The 19663-nt window shown below is 51.9% G+C and overlaps 1 protein-coding gene across 3 annotated transcripts in view; it reads left to right on the top strand.

The window, feature by feature from the left end:
• The first annotated feature begins 1210 nt into the window (after nucleotides 1-1210).
• The window catches only part of SETD2 (SET domain containing 2, histone lysine methyltransferase), a 51047-nt gene continuing 32594 nt past the window's right edge, over nucleotides 1211-19663 (top strand). For all 3 annotated transcript variants that reach the window (XR_010425824.1, XM_064640061.1, XM_064640054.1), the window contains exons 1-3: nucleotides 1211-1599; nucleotides 11932-11947; nucleotides 14539-18902. Coding sequence is in view for 2 of the 3 variants with exons in the window: in XM_064640061.1 (XP_064496131.1) it covers nucleotides 1241-1599; nucleotides 11932-11947; nucleotides 14539-18902 (4739 nt within the window). In the remaining variant the exon portion in view is untranslated. The remainder of the gene's footprint in view (nucleotides 1600-11931; nucleotides 11948-14538; nucleotides 18903-19663) is intronic.

Below are 19663 nucleotides of genomic sequence, written 5' to 3'. Positions count from 1 at the left end.
TCCAGGTGTAGCCCTGGTGATCCCAGCAGTGCTGCAGCTCATCCAGGTGTGATCCTGGTGATCTCCCATCTGATCCCGGTGAGATCCTGAAGATTCCAGGGGTGATCCCAAGGAGATCCCAGGGATACTGTGCTGGGTGCTGGTGTGGCCCCAGTGATCCTGGGGGTGATCCCAGTATGGTCCCAGTGATCCTGGGGAGATTTTGGTGATCCTGTGGCTGATCCTGCTGTAGTCCAGCTGTCTGTTGTGGTCCTGGTGATCCTGGGGGTGATCCAGGTGTGATCCTGAAGGGATCCCGGTGGTTCAGTGGCTGACCCCAAAGAGATCCCAGTGGTCCTGCTGCTGATCCTGGGGGTGATCCTGATACATCCTGAGAAAATTCTTGTGGTGCTGCAGCTGATCCTGGTCATCCCATGGCTGATCCCAATGGGATGTTGGTGACACTATGGCTGATTCTGGTGTGACCCTGGTGATCCTGGGGGTGATCCTGGGGGTGATCTCAGGGATGATCCCGATATGGTTCCAAAACCAACCCAGTGGTGCTGCGGCTGATCCCGGCAATCCCATGGCTGATCCCAGTGGGGACCCAGTGACACCGGGGTTGATTCCGGTGTGGCCCTGGTGATGCCGGGGGGCTGATCCCGGTGTGGTTCCGAAAGACTCCCGGTGGTGCTGCAGCTGATCCCGGCACTATCCCGGTGCCGCTGCCGGTGTGTCCCAGTGCCAGTGTGTGTCCTGGTGCCGGTGTGTGTCCTGGTGCCGGTGTGTGTCCCGGTGCCAGTGTGTGTCCCGGTGCCGGTGTGTGTCGGTGCCGCTCCCGGTGTCGGTGCCGGTGTGTCCCAGTGCTGGTGTGTGTGTCCCAGTGTCAGTGTGTGTCGGTGCCAGTGTATATGTCAGTGTGTGTCCCGGTGTTGGTGTGTGCCGGTGTCGGTGTGTGTCCCTGTCCCGGTATACATGTCGGTGTGTGTCCCTGTCCCGGTACATATGTCGGTGTGTGTGCAGGTATGTAAGTCGGTGTGTGTCCCTGTCCCGGTGCCGGTATATATGTCGGTACATATGCCGGTGTGTGTCCCTGTCTCGGTGCTGGTGTGTATGCCGGTGCCGGTATGTGTGTCCCGGTATATATGTCGGTGTGTGTCCTTGTCCCGGTCCCGGTATATATGCCGGTGTGTATGCCGGTATATATGTCGGTGTGTGTCCCTGTCCCGGTCCCGGTGCCGGTGTGTGTGTCCCGGTATATATGCCGGTGTGTGTCCCCGTCCCGGAGCCGGTGTGTATGCCGGTACATATGCCGGTGTGTGTCCCTGTCCCGGTGCCGGTGTGTGTCCCGGTGTGTATGCCGGTACATATGCCGGTGTGTGTCCCTGTCCCGGAGCGCGCCGCGGCCGCAGCGGAGCGGCGGGAGGAGGAGCCGCGGCCGGGGCGGATCGCGGCGGGGCCGGGCCGGGCTGGGCGCGGGTGGCGGGGGGGCCCCGCCGGACCATGTGAGGAGCCCCGACGGGGCGAGCGGGGCCTCCCCGGCCAGGGGGCACTTGCGGAGCCCCGCGCCCGCCCACCCACCATGGGGGATTTCTACGACCCGGAGCACCCCACGCCGGAGTAAGCGCGGGCCCTGCGCGGCCTCGGGCCCGCCGGCGCCGGGCAGCGCCGGCCGCGGGCAGCCGGGACGCTTCCCCTCCCCATTCCCCTTCCCTTCCCCTTCCCCCTTCCCTCTCCTACACCCCTTCCCTTCCCCTTCCCCGCTCCCCGTCCCCTTCCCTCCGCTCTCCCTCCGGCCCGGGGTAGGCCGCGCATCCCCGGCCTCGCGTGATGGCCGCGGCCGGGGCGGGCGCGGGGCGGGCAGGCAGCGCGGGGCGGGCGCGGCCGCGCGGGGGGCGGCGGGGCGGGGGGGCCGTGTCCCCTCGTTCCCTGTGTCCCGCTTTCCCGGTGTCCCCCCCCCTTTCCCTGTGTCGCCCTTTCCCTGCCCCTGTGCCTGTCCCTGTCCCGTCCCTGCCCGGGGGAGCGCGGGGGGAGCCGGGCGGAGCGTGCGGACGTGTCCCGGCCTCCCCGCGGGGCCATTTTTCACCACCACCTTTATTATTGTTGTTATTACTATTAACGTTATTTTTTCCTGCTTAGCGAGCCCCGTCTTGATTTTACGCCTTGAATCCTGCCCGGCCCCGGGCGGCCCCTGCCCTGACCCCATTTTCTGCCAGGAGGAAGGAGCCAGGGAAGGGGGAGCAGTTTAATGGCCGGGAACTCTGGTTCTCCTCTGGATGGGGAATTTCTCCAACACACCCCCTTTATCCCGCCAGGGCCTCCGGCTTTATCGCCTCTCCTGAGCAAAGTCACTCCTTCCCTGCTGGATTTCTCGCCCCCTCCCCCCCCCCCCCCCCCGCCTTTTCCTGCTGGTTCTCAACGCTATTTTTACATTTTTAGACTTCCTTGGCAAAGCATTCGGGGGCTCCGTAAACTTTGCCGGCTCTGGAGCAGACACCTGGCACGGAGCCCCCCCCCGTGCGGTGGTGGGATTGGAGGAAAAGCTAAAAATAGTGGTTTTTTCGAGCAAGGACAACAGAGCAAACCTTTTCTGAGCGGGTTCTGGCCGTGCCCACCTGGAGCAGCTGAGGAACAGCTTCCCCTTGTTCCAGTGAAACGGTGCTGGTGGCTGAGCCGTCTGAAATTAGTGGGAAATGGAGGATTTGATTCAGAATCCAGGCTGTGTTTTGCTCCTGGGGCGGGAGAACCTGGAGTAAAGCCTGATTTGCTTCAGCTGAGCCCTGGGGGGGAGTGACTGTCCCCTTCCCGAGGGACCCTCTGGGTCCAAAGGACTCTCCAGTCGATCCCCAAAGTTTTATCCTAATTTAGGTATCTCACCTTTGAAGTTTGGAGTGTTGGGAGGGATCCTGGCACCGTGGGCTGGGCTGGCATGTGGGATTTGGGATCCCAAAGCATCCGGGTTGTCTCATGTTTGTTGTGTGAAAATGTCCAGTGGTGCCGACCTGGGCTGTTGGATGGAGCTGGAAGGGATTCCCTAACGCCTTTCTAAAGGAATTACTAATGAATTGGCCCGATTTTGGGGTTTCCTCGGGGTGTCAGTTCCGTGCTGCGGCTCGGGAAGTTTTCAGGAGCGCCCTGGTGTTTTTAGGAGTTGTGTTTCCCCGTCCCTGCCACGAATCCCGGTGTTCCCCATGTGTCTGTGCCGTGTTCCTTAATGCTGGGTCTTAATTTGGGGGTGCTCTTCCCGGCACAGGAGCTTTTCCCTGGAGAAGAGGATTATTTGGGATTACTAGGTCGTTAGAAATGTCCCAGGATGTGTTGGGTATTTGGGAAGAGTGGAATTAGAACCAAACCCCGGTGGCTGTGGGACTGTGGCTTTCCCTGTCCCGTGCCCGCTGGGGGTGGGATGAGGAGGGATGTGCTTAGTTTGTTTTTTGGGATGAGTTGCTCTTGGAATTGCGCTGCTTGGAGAGCGTTGGGCAGAGCCTGGTGGTGAGAATGGAGCCTGGGAGATCATTGGGCTCAGCCTTGTTTTCCTGGAAATTATTCCCTGGATTTGGAGCGACCTTCAGGATCGTCCAGTGCCACCCCCTGCCGTGGGCAGGGACACCTCCCGCTCTCCCAGGCTGCTCCAAGCCCCGTCCAACCCGGCCTCGGACACTTCCAGGGATGCTGCTGAGCTGGAGCTCCGCGCTGGCCGGAGGAGGTGGATGTTGAGCCGGGAACTGAACTATGGATGTACATTCCAATGGCTTTTACTGGAGTTTTCCTGTTGGGAAAGAAACTCTGTCCAGCATTTCCCTGCTTGGTTGCTCTCCGTGTCTGTTGTCAGCCACAGCTTGGATTCCTGAGAACTTCAGCTTCCAGCAGGACCTCAGATTTGGGCCAACCCCATTCCCAGAGCTTGGAGCCACCACCACACTTCCACATGGAGCTTCTCCTTGGAGCTGCCTGATGCTGACCTGGACCTGCTTAGAATTCCAAGGCTGATTTGGCTTGGAAGGGACCTTAAGGATCATCCAGTGCCACCCCCTGCCATGGGCAGGGACACCCTCCACTAGCCCAGGTTGCTCCAAGCCCTGTCCAGCCTGGCCTTGGACACTTCCAGGGATGGGCAGCCACGGTTTCTCCGGGAATCCTGTTTTTGGTGGATATTTGATGGATGTTTCTTGGTGCTGTTGCTTCCTTGAAGAAGATTCCGAGATCGTCCCCGTCCACTGCATCCCGAGGGTGGAGGAACCTCTTGGAGAAGTGACATGTTGGTGATGTCATCTCATGGAGTCGAGAGCTCCAAGGATTTCTTTCCCTCACGTCCTTGGGTTATGACAGAAAATCCTTTTTCTCACCAGGGAGCCCTTCCCAGCGGGAATTCAGCTCCGTCCTGGGGGGAGATGGTTTTCCAGCCGTCCTGCCAGGGATGCTGGTGGGGCTTGGTGTGTCCATGGGTGGTTTGGAGGGGTTGGGATTCAGGATCGGAGCATTGGAATGTTCCACTGGTTTTGTCAACGTGACCTGATGTGGATTCAGACAGTTTGGAATTCCAGGGTTTTGGTTGTGGCCGTTCCCAAGGTTTTTTTTGCTGTTCTTTGGAGCTGTGGAGACTCTGGGGCTGTTCCGTGTCGGCGTCACTTTGGGACTCGGTGGTTTTTTATTTCCTGTGGGAATCTGGATTCTGTTTTCTGCTTTTCCCTAAGGAAAACCATCCAGGAGTTTGATTCCCTCGGCACAAGCTCCTGGAAAATGTGCTGTGGTTAAAGGCCCAAATTAGATCCATGGGTGTGTCCCAATCCACCTGGGAGCTTCTCAGGGGAGGGAAAGGCTGCATTTTCCACCTGCATTCCCTTGGAATGCTGCTCCCCTTTCGTAGTGATGGTCCCATGGGATGTGAAGGGGAGAAGGGAAAGGAAGAGACTTGGCTCTCGCTGGATCCAAGGGGTTTCCAGCTTCTGAAAAGCTGGATTATTGAAGGAAAACTCTCTCTATACGTTTGAATTTGGGAGCCTGAATAGGGAATTTGGGAACCTGGCCCGGGACACTTCCAGGGATGGGGCAGCTGCAGCTTCTCTGGGACTCCTGTGCTTGGATCTGCTGCTGGAATTCTAAATAGAATTTGTTTGGGTGGATATTTGGAAGGGAGGAGAGGATTTATGAACACCTGGACATTGTTCCTTCCAGAACTTTAGGACTCCTTGAGGAAAAGTCCTGAGGAAGTCCCAGTGTGGCTCTGGTTGTTGGAATGTTGGTCGGAGACTTCCTAAAAAAGATTTTCTTTTTCTTGACTTTTTTTCCGTCTTTTCCCATTTTTTTAGAGGGTAAACTTCCCTCAAATTGCTGCAGCTGCATCTCAGCTTTTTGGGATCCATCCCAGAGGCTGCAATTCCTGGGAGGTCCCAAGGAGTGTTCTGGATCAGGACCTGAAATTCAGGAGAATGTGAGCCAGGAGTCAAAACTGGATCCATGATTTTAATGGGAGAGGGATCCATGGGGCTGGATTGGGAAGGAGCTGGAGCCTGGGGAACACCCCATGTGGATCCCTGTTTTCCAGTGGATTCCCACTGTCTTTCCCCCCATTGCTCCAAGATTTTCCAGCTTTCCAAGCATCACTTTGTAATTCCATGATTTCCTTCCAGAAATGCAGCAGCAGCTGGAAATCCAAACTGTGTCATTCCCAGGGTATTTTTTTCCCAGCCTTTTGTGTGGAAATCCATCAGGAAAAACTCTGGAGCCTGGTGTTTCCCTGCACAACCCATTCCCAGCTTGGAATTTTAGTGCCAATTCCTGGTGTAAAGGAGCAGGAAGGAGCTTTATTTTCTTTTATGGAATTGAGAGCAATTCCCACCTTAACCTGCCAGGCAGAATTGTAGGAGATTTGGAATGTGATTTGGGGGCTGGGAAGTGTCTTCCTGTTAAATTTGGGATGAGTTTGGGGTAAGAATGGGATATTTTGGGCTTTGATGTGGGAATTTTGGGAATATTTGGAGCTACACTTGTGGGAATTAAGGGGTGGCCTCGTGAAAAATACACAGAAATTCCATGTTTTTGCCTCAATGTGAAGCTTGTAGGACACATCTTTGGGAATTTGGGGATGGAGGGGACAGGATTGCTCCTTCCAGCTGCGTTTCTGGGAGCAAGGGAATGTTGGGAATGGGTTGGGAATGGGTTCCATGTGTCTGACTTGGGTCGGGCAAGCCCTGGAACAGAGAGAATTCCTTGTTTTCCAGGCATTTTTTGAGGGTTAGAGGGTGAAAAATACACAGAAATTCCATGTTTTTGCTTCAATGTGAAGCTTGTAGGACGCAATTTTGGGAATTTTGGGATGGAGGGGACAGGATTGCTCCTTCCAGCTTCTCTTTTGGGGCCAAGGAGATGTTGGGAGTGGGTTCCACGTTTCCCACTCCGGCCCTGCAAGCCCCAAACCAGAGAGAATTCCTTGTTTTCCAGGCATTTTGGGAGCCAAAGGTGCAGTGCCAGGGGGTGAGGATAAACTCAGGGCTGGAATTTGCTGTCCCAGGGAAAACCCCTCGGGATAGGGATACCTGATGGAGGGGAGGAAATTCCAGGTTTTACCTGGACAGGAAGCCAGGGGGTGGGAGAAGATGTGCTGGAGCCTGGGGGTCCTTCCCAAATCCCTCCCTTTGGAAGGAGGGGCGTGGCCTTGCTGCTCCTGGAGGGTTTTTTCCCTGGTTTTTAGCACAAAGCCCAAATTCCCCAGGAATTGGCTCAGCTCAGGTGGAGCCTCAACAGCTCCAGGTGCTGGGAATGAGTTGGGAATGAAGCCCCATCCCGGCCCCTGGTAACAGCAACTGTAAGTAAATGGAATTTTCCTGATTATCCTTGTCGTTATTATTCTAAAATTCCTCAAGTTTTCAGCTTCCTTGTCTCCTCTTGGAATTCTTTTCCTGCTCCCAAAGGAATTTTAACTTAAACTGAGCAATTTAAAAAGAGCGACTTAAAAAAAAAAAATCAACTTTAAAAAGCAGCTTAACCAGAGGAATTTTCCTGTGCAGGGATTGTGTGGGAAAGCATTTGGGAAAAACTTAAAAGATGGATTTTTTCCCCCTACTTTTCCCCACTAATTCCCACTAATTCTTAGTCCTGAAAGTGGCTTTTGCTGGAAGGAGGAATGTTTGGCTGTGGTTGGACTGTGGTGGTTCCTCTGGGGGGTCACAGCAAAGTGTCCATGGGCTGGAAAACATGGAAAGGAATAGAATTGGGATGGTGAGGGGAGACAAAAAGTGTTGGGAATGGGGATAAGCAGCTGGGGGGAAGTGTTGAGGCCGTGGAATTGAGGCTGAGCTTTAAGCCAGGCCTAACCCTGGCTTTAGGAAGGTTTTAATTTGAATTTGAGATTGAATTAAAAATTGTTAATGAGGGGGGGAAATAAGGAGGGAAATAATGTCCTGGGCAGCTCTGATCCCAGGAATGCTGCTCTGATCCCAGGAATGCTGCTCTGATCCCAGGAAAACCCCTCTCCCCTGGCTAAAGCTGCTGTGGAGCTTTGGGTTTAATGTGGGTTTGTGGTTTCTTGGTGCAATTCCCCTCCATCCATCCCACCCCTGGTATTATTCCAGAGGGAAAAATCCATCTCAGACCATCCTGGAGATGTTAAACTGCATTTCTGTGTTAGATCCAGGTCTGGATGGACCCAGGGATGGGCCTGGTTTTTAGGATTTAATTCCATCAAAGCAGGAAATCTCAGTTTAAAATTCCCTTTTTCCTGTGAGACGATTCCTTGGATGGCTCTTTGTTCCTGCTGGGGGCAGAGGAGGGGGTTTGGGACAGGGATTACCTGGGAAGTGATCTCATTTCCATGACACTGGTGGGAAGTTGTTGACTCCCAAAGCTGCTGCTGGAATGTCCTTCCCTGCTCCCAGAGGAGGAGGAGGAGGGGGAAGTTTTCCAGGGAATGCTGCAGAGCCAGGAGCTGTGGTTTGGAGTCCGGGTGTGGATTTGTTCCCTCTGTTTTTGAAACCATCCCTTTTCCATATCCATCCCCATCCTCACCCTTCCATCCTCATCCTTTCCCTCCTTGTGGTGGGTGAATCCCTTTCCCAGCTTTCCTGGGAATTCCTGATTGCTTCCAAACTTCATTCCTTCCTCAGATATTCCCTACTCTGAGCAAAAAGGGGAAAGCATTTGGGGGGAGTTTGGGAGTTCCCAGAGATTTTGGGGAAGGAGCAGGGTCCTTTATTGGAGCAGGAAACTGGATATTTTCTTCTTCACTGGACCCTTTTCCTGGAGAATTCCCAAAATGCTGGAATTCTGACACATAAAGAATGAAATAATTGATAAATGAGGTCACTCCTCGTTTTTATAAATGAAGGGATAAATCCTGATTTTCCATAGATTCAGCTCCTTCTTTCCCTGGAATGTCCAATCCTTCCTTTTCCTTCATATTCCAGCCCGGGACAAACGGTGTCACTTCCCCTGCTCCAAACTTCCAGCTCCAAAACCTCAGGGAAAACGTATAAAGCAGGAAATGGGGATTTTGGGAAGCAGGATTTCAGGGATGTGCTGCAGGAAAAGGCACCTTGACCTCATTTTCTGGAGAGCTCGACCAGAATTCCAGCTTCCATTTAAATAAGATATTTTATAGGGATTTCCCCCCTTCCCATGTGTCCTTTTGCCTTTCCTCTCTCCGTGTTTTTTTTTTTTTGGGAAGCAGCAGGATTTCCTGTGAACTTCCCAGCTTTCCTTCTGGTTGTACATTATCCATATGCAGAGCAGGATTTCTGGGAGCAGGGACACTTTGGGATATTAAATCCCAGTGCTCTGCACAGATTTCCCAGCAGTTCATCCCAATCTTCCATGAATCCCAAGGGCAGCTGCACTTTTATCCTTGTTTTTTATCCCACATTTGGGATTATTGAACCCAAGGGGTGATGGCTCTTCAGGCCTGGGAGTGTTTTAGCAAATCCTTCAGTTCTGAGGGTGGGAGTTGAGGGGAAATTTAGGGATATTGGGAAGGAATCCTTGGCTGGGAGGGTGGGGAGGCCCTGGCACAGTTTTCCCAGAGAAACTGTGGATGCTCCATCCCTGGAAGTGTCCAAGGCCAATTGGAGCAACCTGGGTTGGTGGAAGGTGTCCCTGCCCATGGCAGGGGTGGGAATGGGATGATCCTTTAGATCCCTTCCATCCAAACCATGTGGAATCTCAAGATTGAGAGCAGCATCCAGGGATTTCATCCCCAGCATCCAGGGATTTCATCCCCAGCATCCAGGGATTTCATCCCCAGCATCCAGGGATTTCATCCCCAGCACGATGGTGCAGAATCCCAGGGATGCAGCCCCCTCCTCCGAGGTGAAACCTGCCTGGAAAATTCCTTTGGGGCCTCAGGATCTTGTTGGGATAACAAATTGACCTCCTGCTTTCCTCCCCCCTGGTGTGGATGAAGGGGATCCATGGAATTCCATCTGCATCCAGACATATTTTTGGCTCACCCAACCTGAGCAAAACAGGTTAAATCCCAATTTCCTAAGTTGGAAGTTGGGATTTAACTGCTGGGGTTTTGCATTTTGTGCCCTTTTTTCCGGCAGCAAAGGGCTTTTAGATGGATCCCTGTGAATTCCTGAGCTGAATTCCTGCTGGGAATGGGCCTTTTCGGCCTCCCAGGGCTGTTAGTCTGCAGATAGGGAGATAAGAAAACCTTGAGGCTTCCAGATTTTCCTCTGTTAGGGAGAAGAAAAGTTAAAAAACTGGGATATAAGGGAGGTGAGGCTGGGAAAGTTTTGTCTTTCAGACTTTGGAATCCTGATTTGGAATTTTTTTTGCTCTTTAGCATAAGGAAATCTTGGATAAAATTCAGATTATTGGGTGGGATACACCTGAAAAATGGGGGTTTAAGCTCCCAGGAGATGCTGGAGCTGCCTTGGAATTAAAATAGATCTTTAGTTTTTATTAACATTCCCACAACAAAAGTGAGATGTTTCCAGGAGTGGAAATACAGAATAACTAAATAAATACAATAAAAAAGCATCAATAGAATAGAATAAATAATAAAAACAATAAATACAGCAAGATATAATTTATAATAAGCAAATAAATATAATAAGCCATTCATTTGCATCCCAGATTTTTCTGTACCTGCACAGAACAAGGTGCAACCACTGGGATTGTTCCCAACCTCTGGAGCTGGAAAACTGCTGGAAAACATCTGGGATGGATCCCCAGCTCATGTTCCATGGCTCCTGCCCAAGCTCCTGAGTTTAATTACCTGTTTCCCAATATTCAGCTACTGAAATCTGTATTTTTATGTATAACTGATGTTATTTTTTTAAGGGAAATATTTCCTTCTGGGGAATAATTCTGGGGAATAATTTTTGGGAATGATTTTTACCAATTTCAAGAATAATTTTTGAATTTTAGTAATGATAATAATAATTGTTATTAGTAGTTAAAATGTAATTATTGACATCTGTTGCTTGTAATCCTGGGCTGCACCTGGTTATGGAAGTCTTGGAAATCTTCATGGAATTGTTTAGGTTGGAAAAGACCCCGAAATCACCCAATCCAGCGTTTCTGTTGGATCTTGTTTTGACTCCACTAAACCTCAAAATTGAACCCCCAAAATCCGGGACCATCGAGAGCAATGGATTCCTGGGAGTCTAAAATTCCACCTTTTGGGATTCTAAAATGGAAACCTCCTTTTAGGTGTTCATTCCAAGTCCAGGAGCTGCCCTTGGAGGGCTCCTGAGCTCCTGCATTGACTGGATTGGGAATTCCAGGCTTGGCTCACCCCGTTAAATCTCGTGTGCTCCGGGGGCTGGAACTCGGCTCCTGTTTCCTCCCTGGAATAATTTATGGCCTTTTAATCATCTTTGGCAGTTGGGTGGGAGCCCTGGAGAATATTCCTGTGGGGATTGCTTTTTTCCAGCGTTGAATTTTGCTCCTAATTCCCGGTGGATGGTGTTTAAATGGGACACGGTGGTTCCTGCGCCGTCACCGCCTTTGGGTCGCTCAGAATCCAAAAACTTTGGCTTTTTCTTCTGGGAATTGATATTTCTGGATCAGTTGGTGCTTGAAGGGAAATCTGGGAACGTTTCTGCAGGAAATCTTTAGTTGTGACACCGAATTATGGCTCAAAAGTGACAAAATTGAGCAAAATTCCGATGAAATGGAGCAAAATTCCAGCTCTAAGCTGTGTTTGGAGCTGGCGAGGGATTTTGGGATCTCTGGGAGGTCCCTGACAGAGATGGGTGAACTGTCTGTGTCTTGGTTGAGGTGTCTTGGGAGGACCAAAAAACTGGAATCTTTCCCAGGAATTGAGCAAAGGCAGGGACAGTCGTTGTGTTCTTCCTTCTCCTTCCTTGTGTGGAGCGGAGGAACCTGGGAATTCTGGAAAACTGGGCTTTCCACTTGGTTGGGGTGAAGAGAATGGTCCTAATTAATTCATTGATGAGCTTTGAGCTGCCAAAAGACTTGGCATTAATTGATTAATGGGCTTGATTACTTGGTTAATGAAGCGGAATTATCAGGGCAAATATCCAGGGCTGTGGATCCACGAGACCTCCCGAAGTATCTTTAATTCCTCCTTAATCCTTTCAGTTCTTAAGGAACATATTAAAATCCAAGGAATCCCAAATGCAGCTCTTTCAGTCCCGTTTTTGAGGTGTTTCATACCCTCAGTTCTTCTCCAGTGTGCTCTAGTAACTATTGGAATAACCTTCAGAAGACGCTGCCGAGCCGACGGTTCGCTCCGAGAAGGTTTGCTCTGTCCAAATCCACCTGGAATTTTCCAGTGTGGAATTTTTTGAGCCCCCCCCCCCGTGCTCCTCTGCAGAGGTAGATTTGTGTCTGTGGGAGGGCCAGGGTGGGTTGGGAGGTCAGTGTCCCCTCACTCCCCGTCTCTGGGTCTGTCCCATCCCAGACCGAACGTTCCATTCCGTGTTTCTCCCGGTGTTTACTCCTGATTTCCTGTTTCTTTTCCATGTTCCCTCGGCTCGGTGACAACAGAGAAGAAGAAAATGAGGTGAGTGGAACCAGGTCCTTCCTTGGTGACGCCGGAGCCCAACCTGGGGCTGGTTTGGCCGAGGGATTCCGGGAGTTGGGAGCGACCGAGGGGCTGGATAAAGCAAATGGATGTTTTTCTGGGGTTCCTCTGGTTAAATTTAGGAATAAGATAAATATTTCCTTTTGGGAAATATTTTTTTATAATTTTAATAGTATTTTTAATTTCAGTAACTAGAGGTATTCATACCAGGGGATTATTATTATTAAATCTTTAATTTTTAATAATTAAAAATACTAATTTGGAGGAATAAGGGAAAAATTTGGAAAGAAGGGAAATATTTCTGTTTGGAGAATAATTTGTGGCAATAATTAAAAAATTTTAATAATACTACATTGTAATAGATTATTATTATTATTGTCATTATTATTACTATTTCTAATTTTTGGGAATAAGTGCAAAATTTGGGAATGATTTTTAATAATTTTGATAATCTTTAATTTTAATAACTGTAATGCATTAATATTATTTAAAGCTGCTTTATTATTATATTTTTAATTTAATTTTTAATAATTTTATATAATTTTAAATACTAAATTTTGGGGGAAAATTTGGGAAGCAGGGAAATAGTTCCTTTTTGGGAATATTTTCGGGGAATTTTAATAAGAATTTTTAAATTGTAATAATTAGAATAATAAATAGTAATATTGTTGTGAGACAGTCGGAGTGAGAGGATCCCATTTCCAAGCTGGACATGCACTTTTTTCCCAAGGTTTTGGGTGCCCTTCCAGCCATGGAAATGGTTTAAAATCATCCCTGAAATATCCCCACACAAAGAACACCCATTTTTACAGAATGCTTTGGATTTGTGCTCCCACTTTTCCCACACTGAGTTAATTTGCTGCCAAAATTCCAATTGGATGTTGGGTTGGGACGCCAAGACGAGTCACGTGGAGACCACGACAAGGTTTTCACACTGAAAATCAACCCCAGGTGTCAAAAAAGAGAATTTTTTTTAATCTATGATGTCCCAGGGTGCAAAAAAACCCGGGATTTCCAATCCACCACCATCTTATTTAATGATTTACTCCGGTGCCTTGAGCCTGGAAAACCCTGGATTGTTTTCCATGAGTTAAAGGATAACAGAACACTTAATAATTCACAGTGGGAAGCTGCTGCCTCTGCCAAAAATGTGGCCATGGCGAAGTTATGGGAGCAAAACCTGGCTTGGAATGGCTCTGATATGACTCCTTCCATTGGAATTATGCTTCCCACACAACATGGAATTACAGAATTCCCAGAGAAGCTGTGGCTGCCCCATCCCTGGAAGCGTCCAAGGCCAGGTTGGAGCAACCTGAGACAGTGGCAGGTGTCCCTGCCCACGGCAGGAGGGTGGAATCAGATGATCCTTAAGGTCTCTTCCAACTCACACCAGTCTGTAATTCCATAAAATTCCATAAAATTTATGGGGGTAAACCCTGTTGACAAAGACACCTTTTCCCACAGTGCCACACCATTCCCCTCAGGGGTCTCATTCCCAGGACACAGAGGAACCCTAAGCTTTAAAATAGGTGGAAGATCCCCAACTGGGTAAATAAACGGTGTTTTATGCTCTGAAAATTCCTAGTTTTGGGACTGCAAGGTGCTGAGGGAGGTCCTGGCAGGAGGCAGCCGAAAACTCCTGGTTGGAAGGACATGGAGAGTGTTCCACCCAGAGGTGACAGAGGCATCGTGCACCACTGGGTCCTGCTGGGAATTCTTGGGGGTTTAATTAGTGTTGGTCTGTGGCTGAGCCTGGAAACTTGTTGGGAATTAGTAATTACTGGGATAAGGCTGTTGGAGGGAGGTGGGAAAGGACAGAGTTTGAGTGGGAAGGATCCTTAAGGATCATCTCATTCTACGCCCTACCATGGACAGGGAAACCTTCAACTAGCCCAGGTTGCTCCAACCTGGCCTTGGACACTCCCAGGGATCCAGGGGCAGCCACAGCTTCTCTGGGAAATCCATTCCAGTCCCTCCCCACCCTCCCAACCAGGAATTCCTCCCCAATATCCCATCTATCCCTGCCCTCTGGCAGTGGGAAGCCATTCTCTGTGTCCCATCCCTCCATCCCTTGTCCCCAGTCCCTCTCCAGCTCTCCTGGAGCCCCTTTAGGCATTGGAAGGGTCTCTCAGGTCTCCCTGGAGCCTTTTCCAGTACTGGGAGGCTGCATCCAGGCAGAGTCTCCTGAAATGTGGAAACAAACATCTCTAAAGCTGAAAATGCAGGTATTTTTTTAAAGTGCACAAAAAGCAGCGTTTTGTCCTCGATTAACTTTGTGTGTTGAACTCCATCTCTTTTTTAAAAAATCAGAATTAAATGTTAGAAGGACTTTCACTTTGGTCATTAATGAGTCAGTTAAAAAGCCTCAGCCCAAACCCCAGAGGAGGTTTTGTTCCGACTGGAAGTGCCCGAGGAATCGATTGTGTCCAGGACAGATCTGGCGCCGAAGGCAGAGCCGGGGTGTCCATTTCTCTTTGATCAGCATAAAAAATTCACCAGGTGAAAGAAAATACTGTTAAACCCCAAAAAACCCTCAATTCCTCCAACTTCTTCTTCTTTTGCTCCCACAGGGCAAACCCGAAACGGTGCCGAGGGCTGGTTTTATCAAAGGCCCCGTGTTCAAAGGCGTCGCTTCCAGTCGCTTTCTGCCCAAAGGCACCAAAACCAAGGTCAACTTGGAGGAGCAGGGAAGGCAAAAAGTGTCTTTCAGCTTCAGTTTAACCAAGAAAACTTTACCCAATCGATTTCTGAGCGGACTCGGAAACGAGAAACAAAATGAAGCTCCCAACCCTCCAGTTCCCCTTCCTGCTGATTTTAGCCCCAAAACCAAACCGGACCTGGGCGATGCCGCCAGTTCGGCCGAGGAATCTTCGCCTCCGAAACCGAAGGTAGAACTGGGGAAGATTCATTTTAAGAAACACTTGCTCAGTGTCACGGCGAAACCGACGCCGGCTCCAGCAGTGACGGCACTGCCACTGGGAGCGGAGCCGCCGGCCTTGGCTGTGGAATTCCCGCCCACGCCGCCGCCTCCGCCGCCTCCTCCTCCACCGCTGGTTCCTGCGGCCGTGGCTCCGCCACAGCCGGCGGTAACGCCGATGTCAACGCCGCTGCTGTCGCCGCCCGTGGAAGCTGAAGCCCCCGCGCCGAAGGAGCCAAACCACGCGGTGCCCAAGGAGGCCCCGGAGCCCGAGGCCAGGCAGGACGCGGGATCGCGCGGAACGGAGGAACGTGTCGCCCAGAACGCGCCCGAGCAGCCGGAGATGACCCCGCAGAAGGAAGATTCCCATATTGGGAAAGAGGAGGAGGTTTCAGATGGCTCCAAGGGCGCTCCGGTGTGCTCCCGAAGGCAGGGGGCGAAGAGGAAGTTCTCCCAATCCGACGGCGCGCCGCAGGGCTCCGAGTCCGACGAGGATTCGGTGAGGACCTCGTCCAGCCAGCGCTCGCACGAGCTGAAGGTCTCCAGCACGGAGAAGGAGCGAGATTCCAGACGGAGCTCTGCGTCCTTCCGAGGTGACGACCTGGGGAAATCCTCGTCGCGCTCCAAGTCGGACAGGGATGAGAAGTACTCGAGCTACTCGAAGTCGGACAGAGACTCGCGGTACTCGTCCTCCCGCTCGCGGTCCGACAGGGACAGGAGGCGAAGCCGGTCTCATTCCCGCTCCCGCTCCGACCGCAGCTCCCGCACCAGCTCTTCCTACTCGAGATCGGAGCGCTCGCATTACTACGAGTCCGAGCGGCGGTACCATCGGAGCTCCCCGTACAGGGAGAGGTCCAGGTATTCCCGTTCCTACACGGACAGGGGCCGGGAGAGCTCGGACTCGGAGGACGAGTACAGGAGGACACATTCCAGATCGAGCGACTCCCGGCGGACGTCCTCCCACTCCTCCTCCTCCTACAGAGACTCGAGATCTTCCTACTCCAAGTCGGACCGGGACAGCAAAGTGGAGTCGTCTCACGCCGACATGGAGAGGAGAGGAAGGTCGTCGTCGAAAGCAGATCGAGATTCCAAAAGGACTTCCGAAAGTGAAGTATCCAAAAGGTGCTCTCCCCTCGATGAACTGGGCTATCGGAAGGGGAATTCCCATTCCAAGCCCGACAGTAATGTGAATTCCTCCCGCTATAAATCCACCCCTTCCAAGACCCCCGCGCCAAAGCCTGATAAATTTAAGAGTTCTTTCTGTTGTACAGAATCGCTCGAGGAAATCAAGCCGCAGTGTAATTCTCTAGATTTAGAGAGCTCGTGTCTGAAGAGCAATGAGATCAGGGTGTCCATTGCCAAAAAGCTGGAAAGGGAAAAGACGCTTTCTCCACTAAATCAGCTCAGCGATTCGCCCGTGCTGCCGAAGGCGGACGAGTCAACAGTGGGTTTGGCCAGCTCAAAATCCGAGGAACCCACAGGAAGCGAAAGCCACGACAGTGTTACGGAACCGGAAACGTCATTTAAGGTAAAGCACGATCCAGTAAGAACGTGTTTCCCCATGGAACTGAGCGTCAACGGCTCCCCGGAGGGTCGGGGTGATGGGCTGGCAACTTCCAGTGCCTCCAAAGCAGAGGATGTTCCTGCATCCTCTGACGATGGCCCGTGCCAGTCGGAAGTGTCACCTGTTGTGAAGACGAGCTCGTCATATCCGTTGCCATCCAATGGGTTTGAGGGCGCGGATGTGTCTCAAGAGCAGGAGCCAGATGATTCCCGGGTCCAGTCCAGCGAGTGCAACAGCCTGTTCCGGGAAGCGGAGGCTCCGGTGCTGCAGCAGCAGGAGGAACCCGCCCCTTTCACCGTCGTGAATGTAGATCCCACTAAAGCTGCCCTGGAGAAGGCGGATGAGGAGGCGACTCCATGTGACAAAACCAAAGAACCTGTTTTTTGCTACATTTCCGATGATGCCGCCCCTGCTTTGTACCACTCGGAAGTGGAAATCGAGGCGGAACCAGCGGAGTTGAAAGTTCCATCCGAGGCTTTCCTGGACGTGCAGGTGGAGCCGCAGACGGTGACGTGCGACTACGAGAGCGTGGAGGATCCCCATCCCAAGTCTGCCTGCGAGGATGGGTATGGCCATCCTTCCCATAAAATTAGCCTGGCAGTGGAGAGCTCGAGCAGGGATTCCTCCCAGGATGGCTGTTCCCAGCGGCTCGTGTCGGATCACCCCGTGCCGGAGGAAAGCATCTCTTCCAAATGGGATGTGCCACCGGCTGGGCACCAGGAGCTGCTCCAGCATTCGGAAGCCGAAGAGATGCTGGAGTTGGGCGCTCAGCACGTTGATCTTGGTTCAGCAAAGAGCAAACAGGCGTTCCAAGATGAACATTCCTACTATTCAGAAGTGCCACTGGAGCAGCGCAGCAGACAGGTCGTGGAGGAAAGCGCTGTTTCCACTGAGGGAGCTGAACTGGAGGAGTTGAGGGTTCCGTGTCCTGGCCTATTGGCTGAGAGGGATGAGGGAAACGGGCCCTTAGTGGCTTCGGCTTTTCCCGATGTCCTGTATCCCTCTTCCGATGTCATTGTCACGGCAGAGGACACGGAGACGGTGACTCAGGCTCCGACGTGCGACAGCAGTGGCAATGCCGTGGAATTCATTCCTGCCGGGCATGACGATTACTCGGACACGGGGGAGAGCGACAGCGTGGGCGGCAGCGACGACAGCGACACGGATGACTCGGATTCTGACGACGGCACGCCACGGAAGCGGCTGCAATCCGTTGTGGTGGTTCCCAAGAACTCGACCATCGCCATGGAGGAGAACAGCCCGGGCTCCTCCCGGAGCAGCCAAGGCAACCGGCGCTTCTCCGACCACTGGGATGACGAGCGGCCCGAGCCCAGCAGGCCCTATTACGAGGAGAGGCTGGAGAGTAAAGGCGGATCTCAGGTGGAGAGCAGGAGTTCTCCCAGAGGGATGGAGAAGAGTCCGGCAACATCTACGGAGCTGAGCAGGAAGGAGGTGGAGGAGCTGCGGGCGGATCCGTGCCAGGCGCAGAGCGATGGCGTGGACAGCACGAGCCAGGCGGATCTGACCATGGATTCCCACGGGAAGCCCAGCGCGGAGGAGAGGATGATGCTGACGGAGATGGTGGCCATGGGAAGGCCCGTGGTCCGGCCGGATGAGCAGCCGTTCTGTCTTCCCGAGAGTTTTGAAGGCACCGACGCGTCCCGACACCAGATGAGCTGCTCCAAGCCGGACAGTCGGCAAGGGCAGGGTGGGCTCCACCAGTCCGGCCTCGGAGACTATGCCAGGCTGGATGGTTTCCATACAACAGAGGAGATGAGTGCTTTGGGCTGGGACTTTCCCCAGACGGAGAAGCCCAGCAGCACGTACCAGCAGCCGGACAGCAGCTTCGGGATGTACTCGGGGTACGTTTACCAGCCGGGCTCCGGAGCCTACGGCGCTTCCCAGAATTACTGGCAAGGCAACGGTTACTGGGATGCAAGATCTGCCGGCAGACCTTCCGTGGTCAACTACGAGCGGATCCAAGGGCAGGTGCCGGATTCCCTGACGGAGGATCACGAGGAGTACGAAGAGGACGATCGTTGGGATCATCCCAGCCCCTCCAGTAAATCCCAGCTGCCCGGGCAGAAGGAAGAGGGCTCGGTGCAGGCACACGAGATCAGCAGCAATTCCACCAAGGAGCCAGTGCCCGGCGCGGAGAAGAAGGAGGAGGTGAAGGTTCTGGAGAAAAACGATGTGAAGGAACGAGGGCCACCGAAGAAACGGCGGCCGGAGGTGGAGAGCGACTCGGAGAGCGACGGGGACTCGAGGGAGAAGAGGAAGGGGAAGGCGGAGGGGGAGCCGGGGGAGCCGGCGCCGCAGGATTCCTCCATGGTGGGCCGGCCCTGCATCATGGACGACTTCCGAGACCCCCAGCGCTGGAAGGAGTTTGCCAAGCAGGGCAAGATGCCGTGTTACTTCGACCTCATCGAGGAGAACGTCTACTTGACGGAGAGGTAACGGCTTCTTTTATCCTTGTTTTGATTCCCGGAGCAGTTTTGAATTTTAACTCCCATTTGCTTCAGTGATAGTTGTGGGTTTTGTGGCCAAATCAGCATAATTTGGAGGGAAGGGGAGGAATTTTGCATTCCTGATGTCTGGCAAGGGGAGAGGAGACAACACTGGGAAGTGTTTAACTGCCCTGCATCCCTTCTCCTAAAGAGAATCCCTCAGTTGGGCCCAGACATTCCCAGGTGATGGGAAGAGCTGGAAAATGGGAGGATATGAGGGGAAGGTTGATTGATTGATTTATTCAGATCCAGCATCTTTAGTGTCCCCAAATACCAGCTCCCTCTCTCTTGGCACAGGGAATTCTGTCCAGGTGTGGGAAAGATTTTGGACACACAACACGTAATTCCAAAGGTTTTTGTTATTCCATGTCTTTACTTATCATCTCAGATGAGTTTTTTTTAGCTCCAACAACCATAATTTGAAGTCCCACATTTTTTTCTTATGCCTTTTTTTTTTGCCTTGTTGGGATCCACACTCCAAAAAATTCCTAAAATTCTCTCATGGAAGTTAAAATATTAATTAGTGGATGCCTTTCCTGCCCTACTTTTCCTGCAGCTCTGATTTTCTTCTCTTTTTCATCATAAAACGTAGGTTGAAGTAACTAAACCCTCCAATTTCCTTTATTAAAATAAAACCCTTTACAAATGGATGTCCAAATAAATGTGGGCACGGAGGAGAAAGGAAAAAAGTTAAATATCCTGGGAAT

Source organism: Pseudopipra pipra, chromosome 1, assembly GCF_036250125.1.
Source record: "Pseudopipra pipra isolate bDixPip1 chromosome 1, bDixPip1.hap1, whole genome shotgun sequence".
NCBI classification, from domain to species: Eukaryota; Metazoa; Chordata; class Aves; order Passeriformes; family Pipridae; genus Pseudopipra; species Pseudopipra pipra.
Note: the sequence above shows the minus strand (reverse complement) of the source record. Positions and strands in the feature narration are given on the sequence as shown.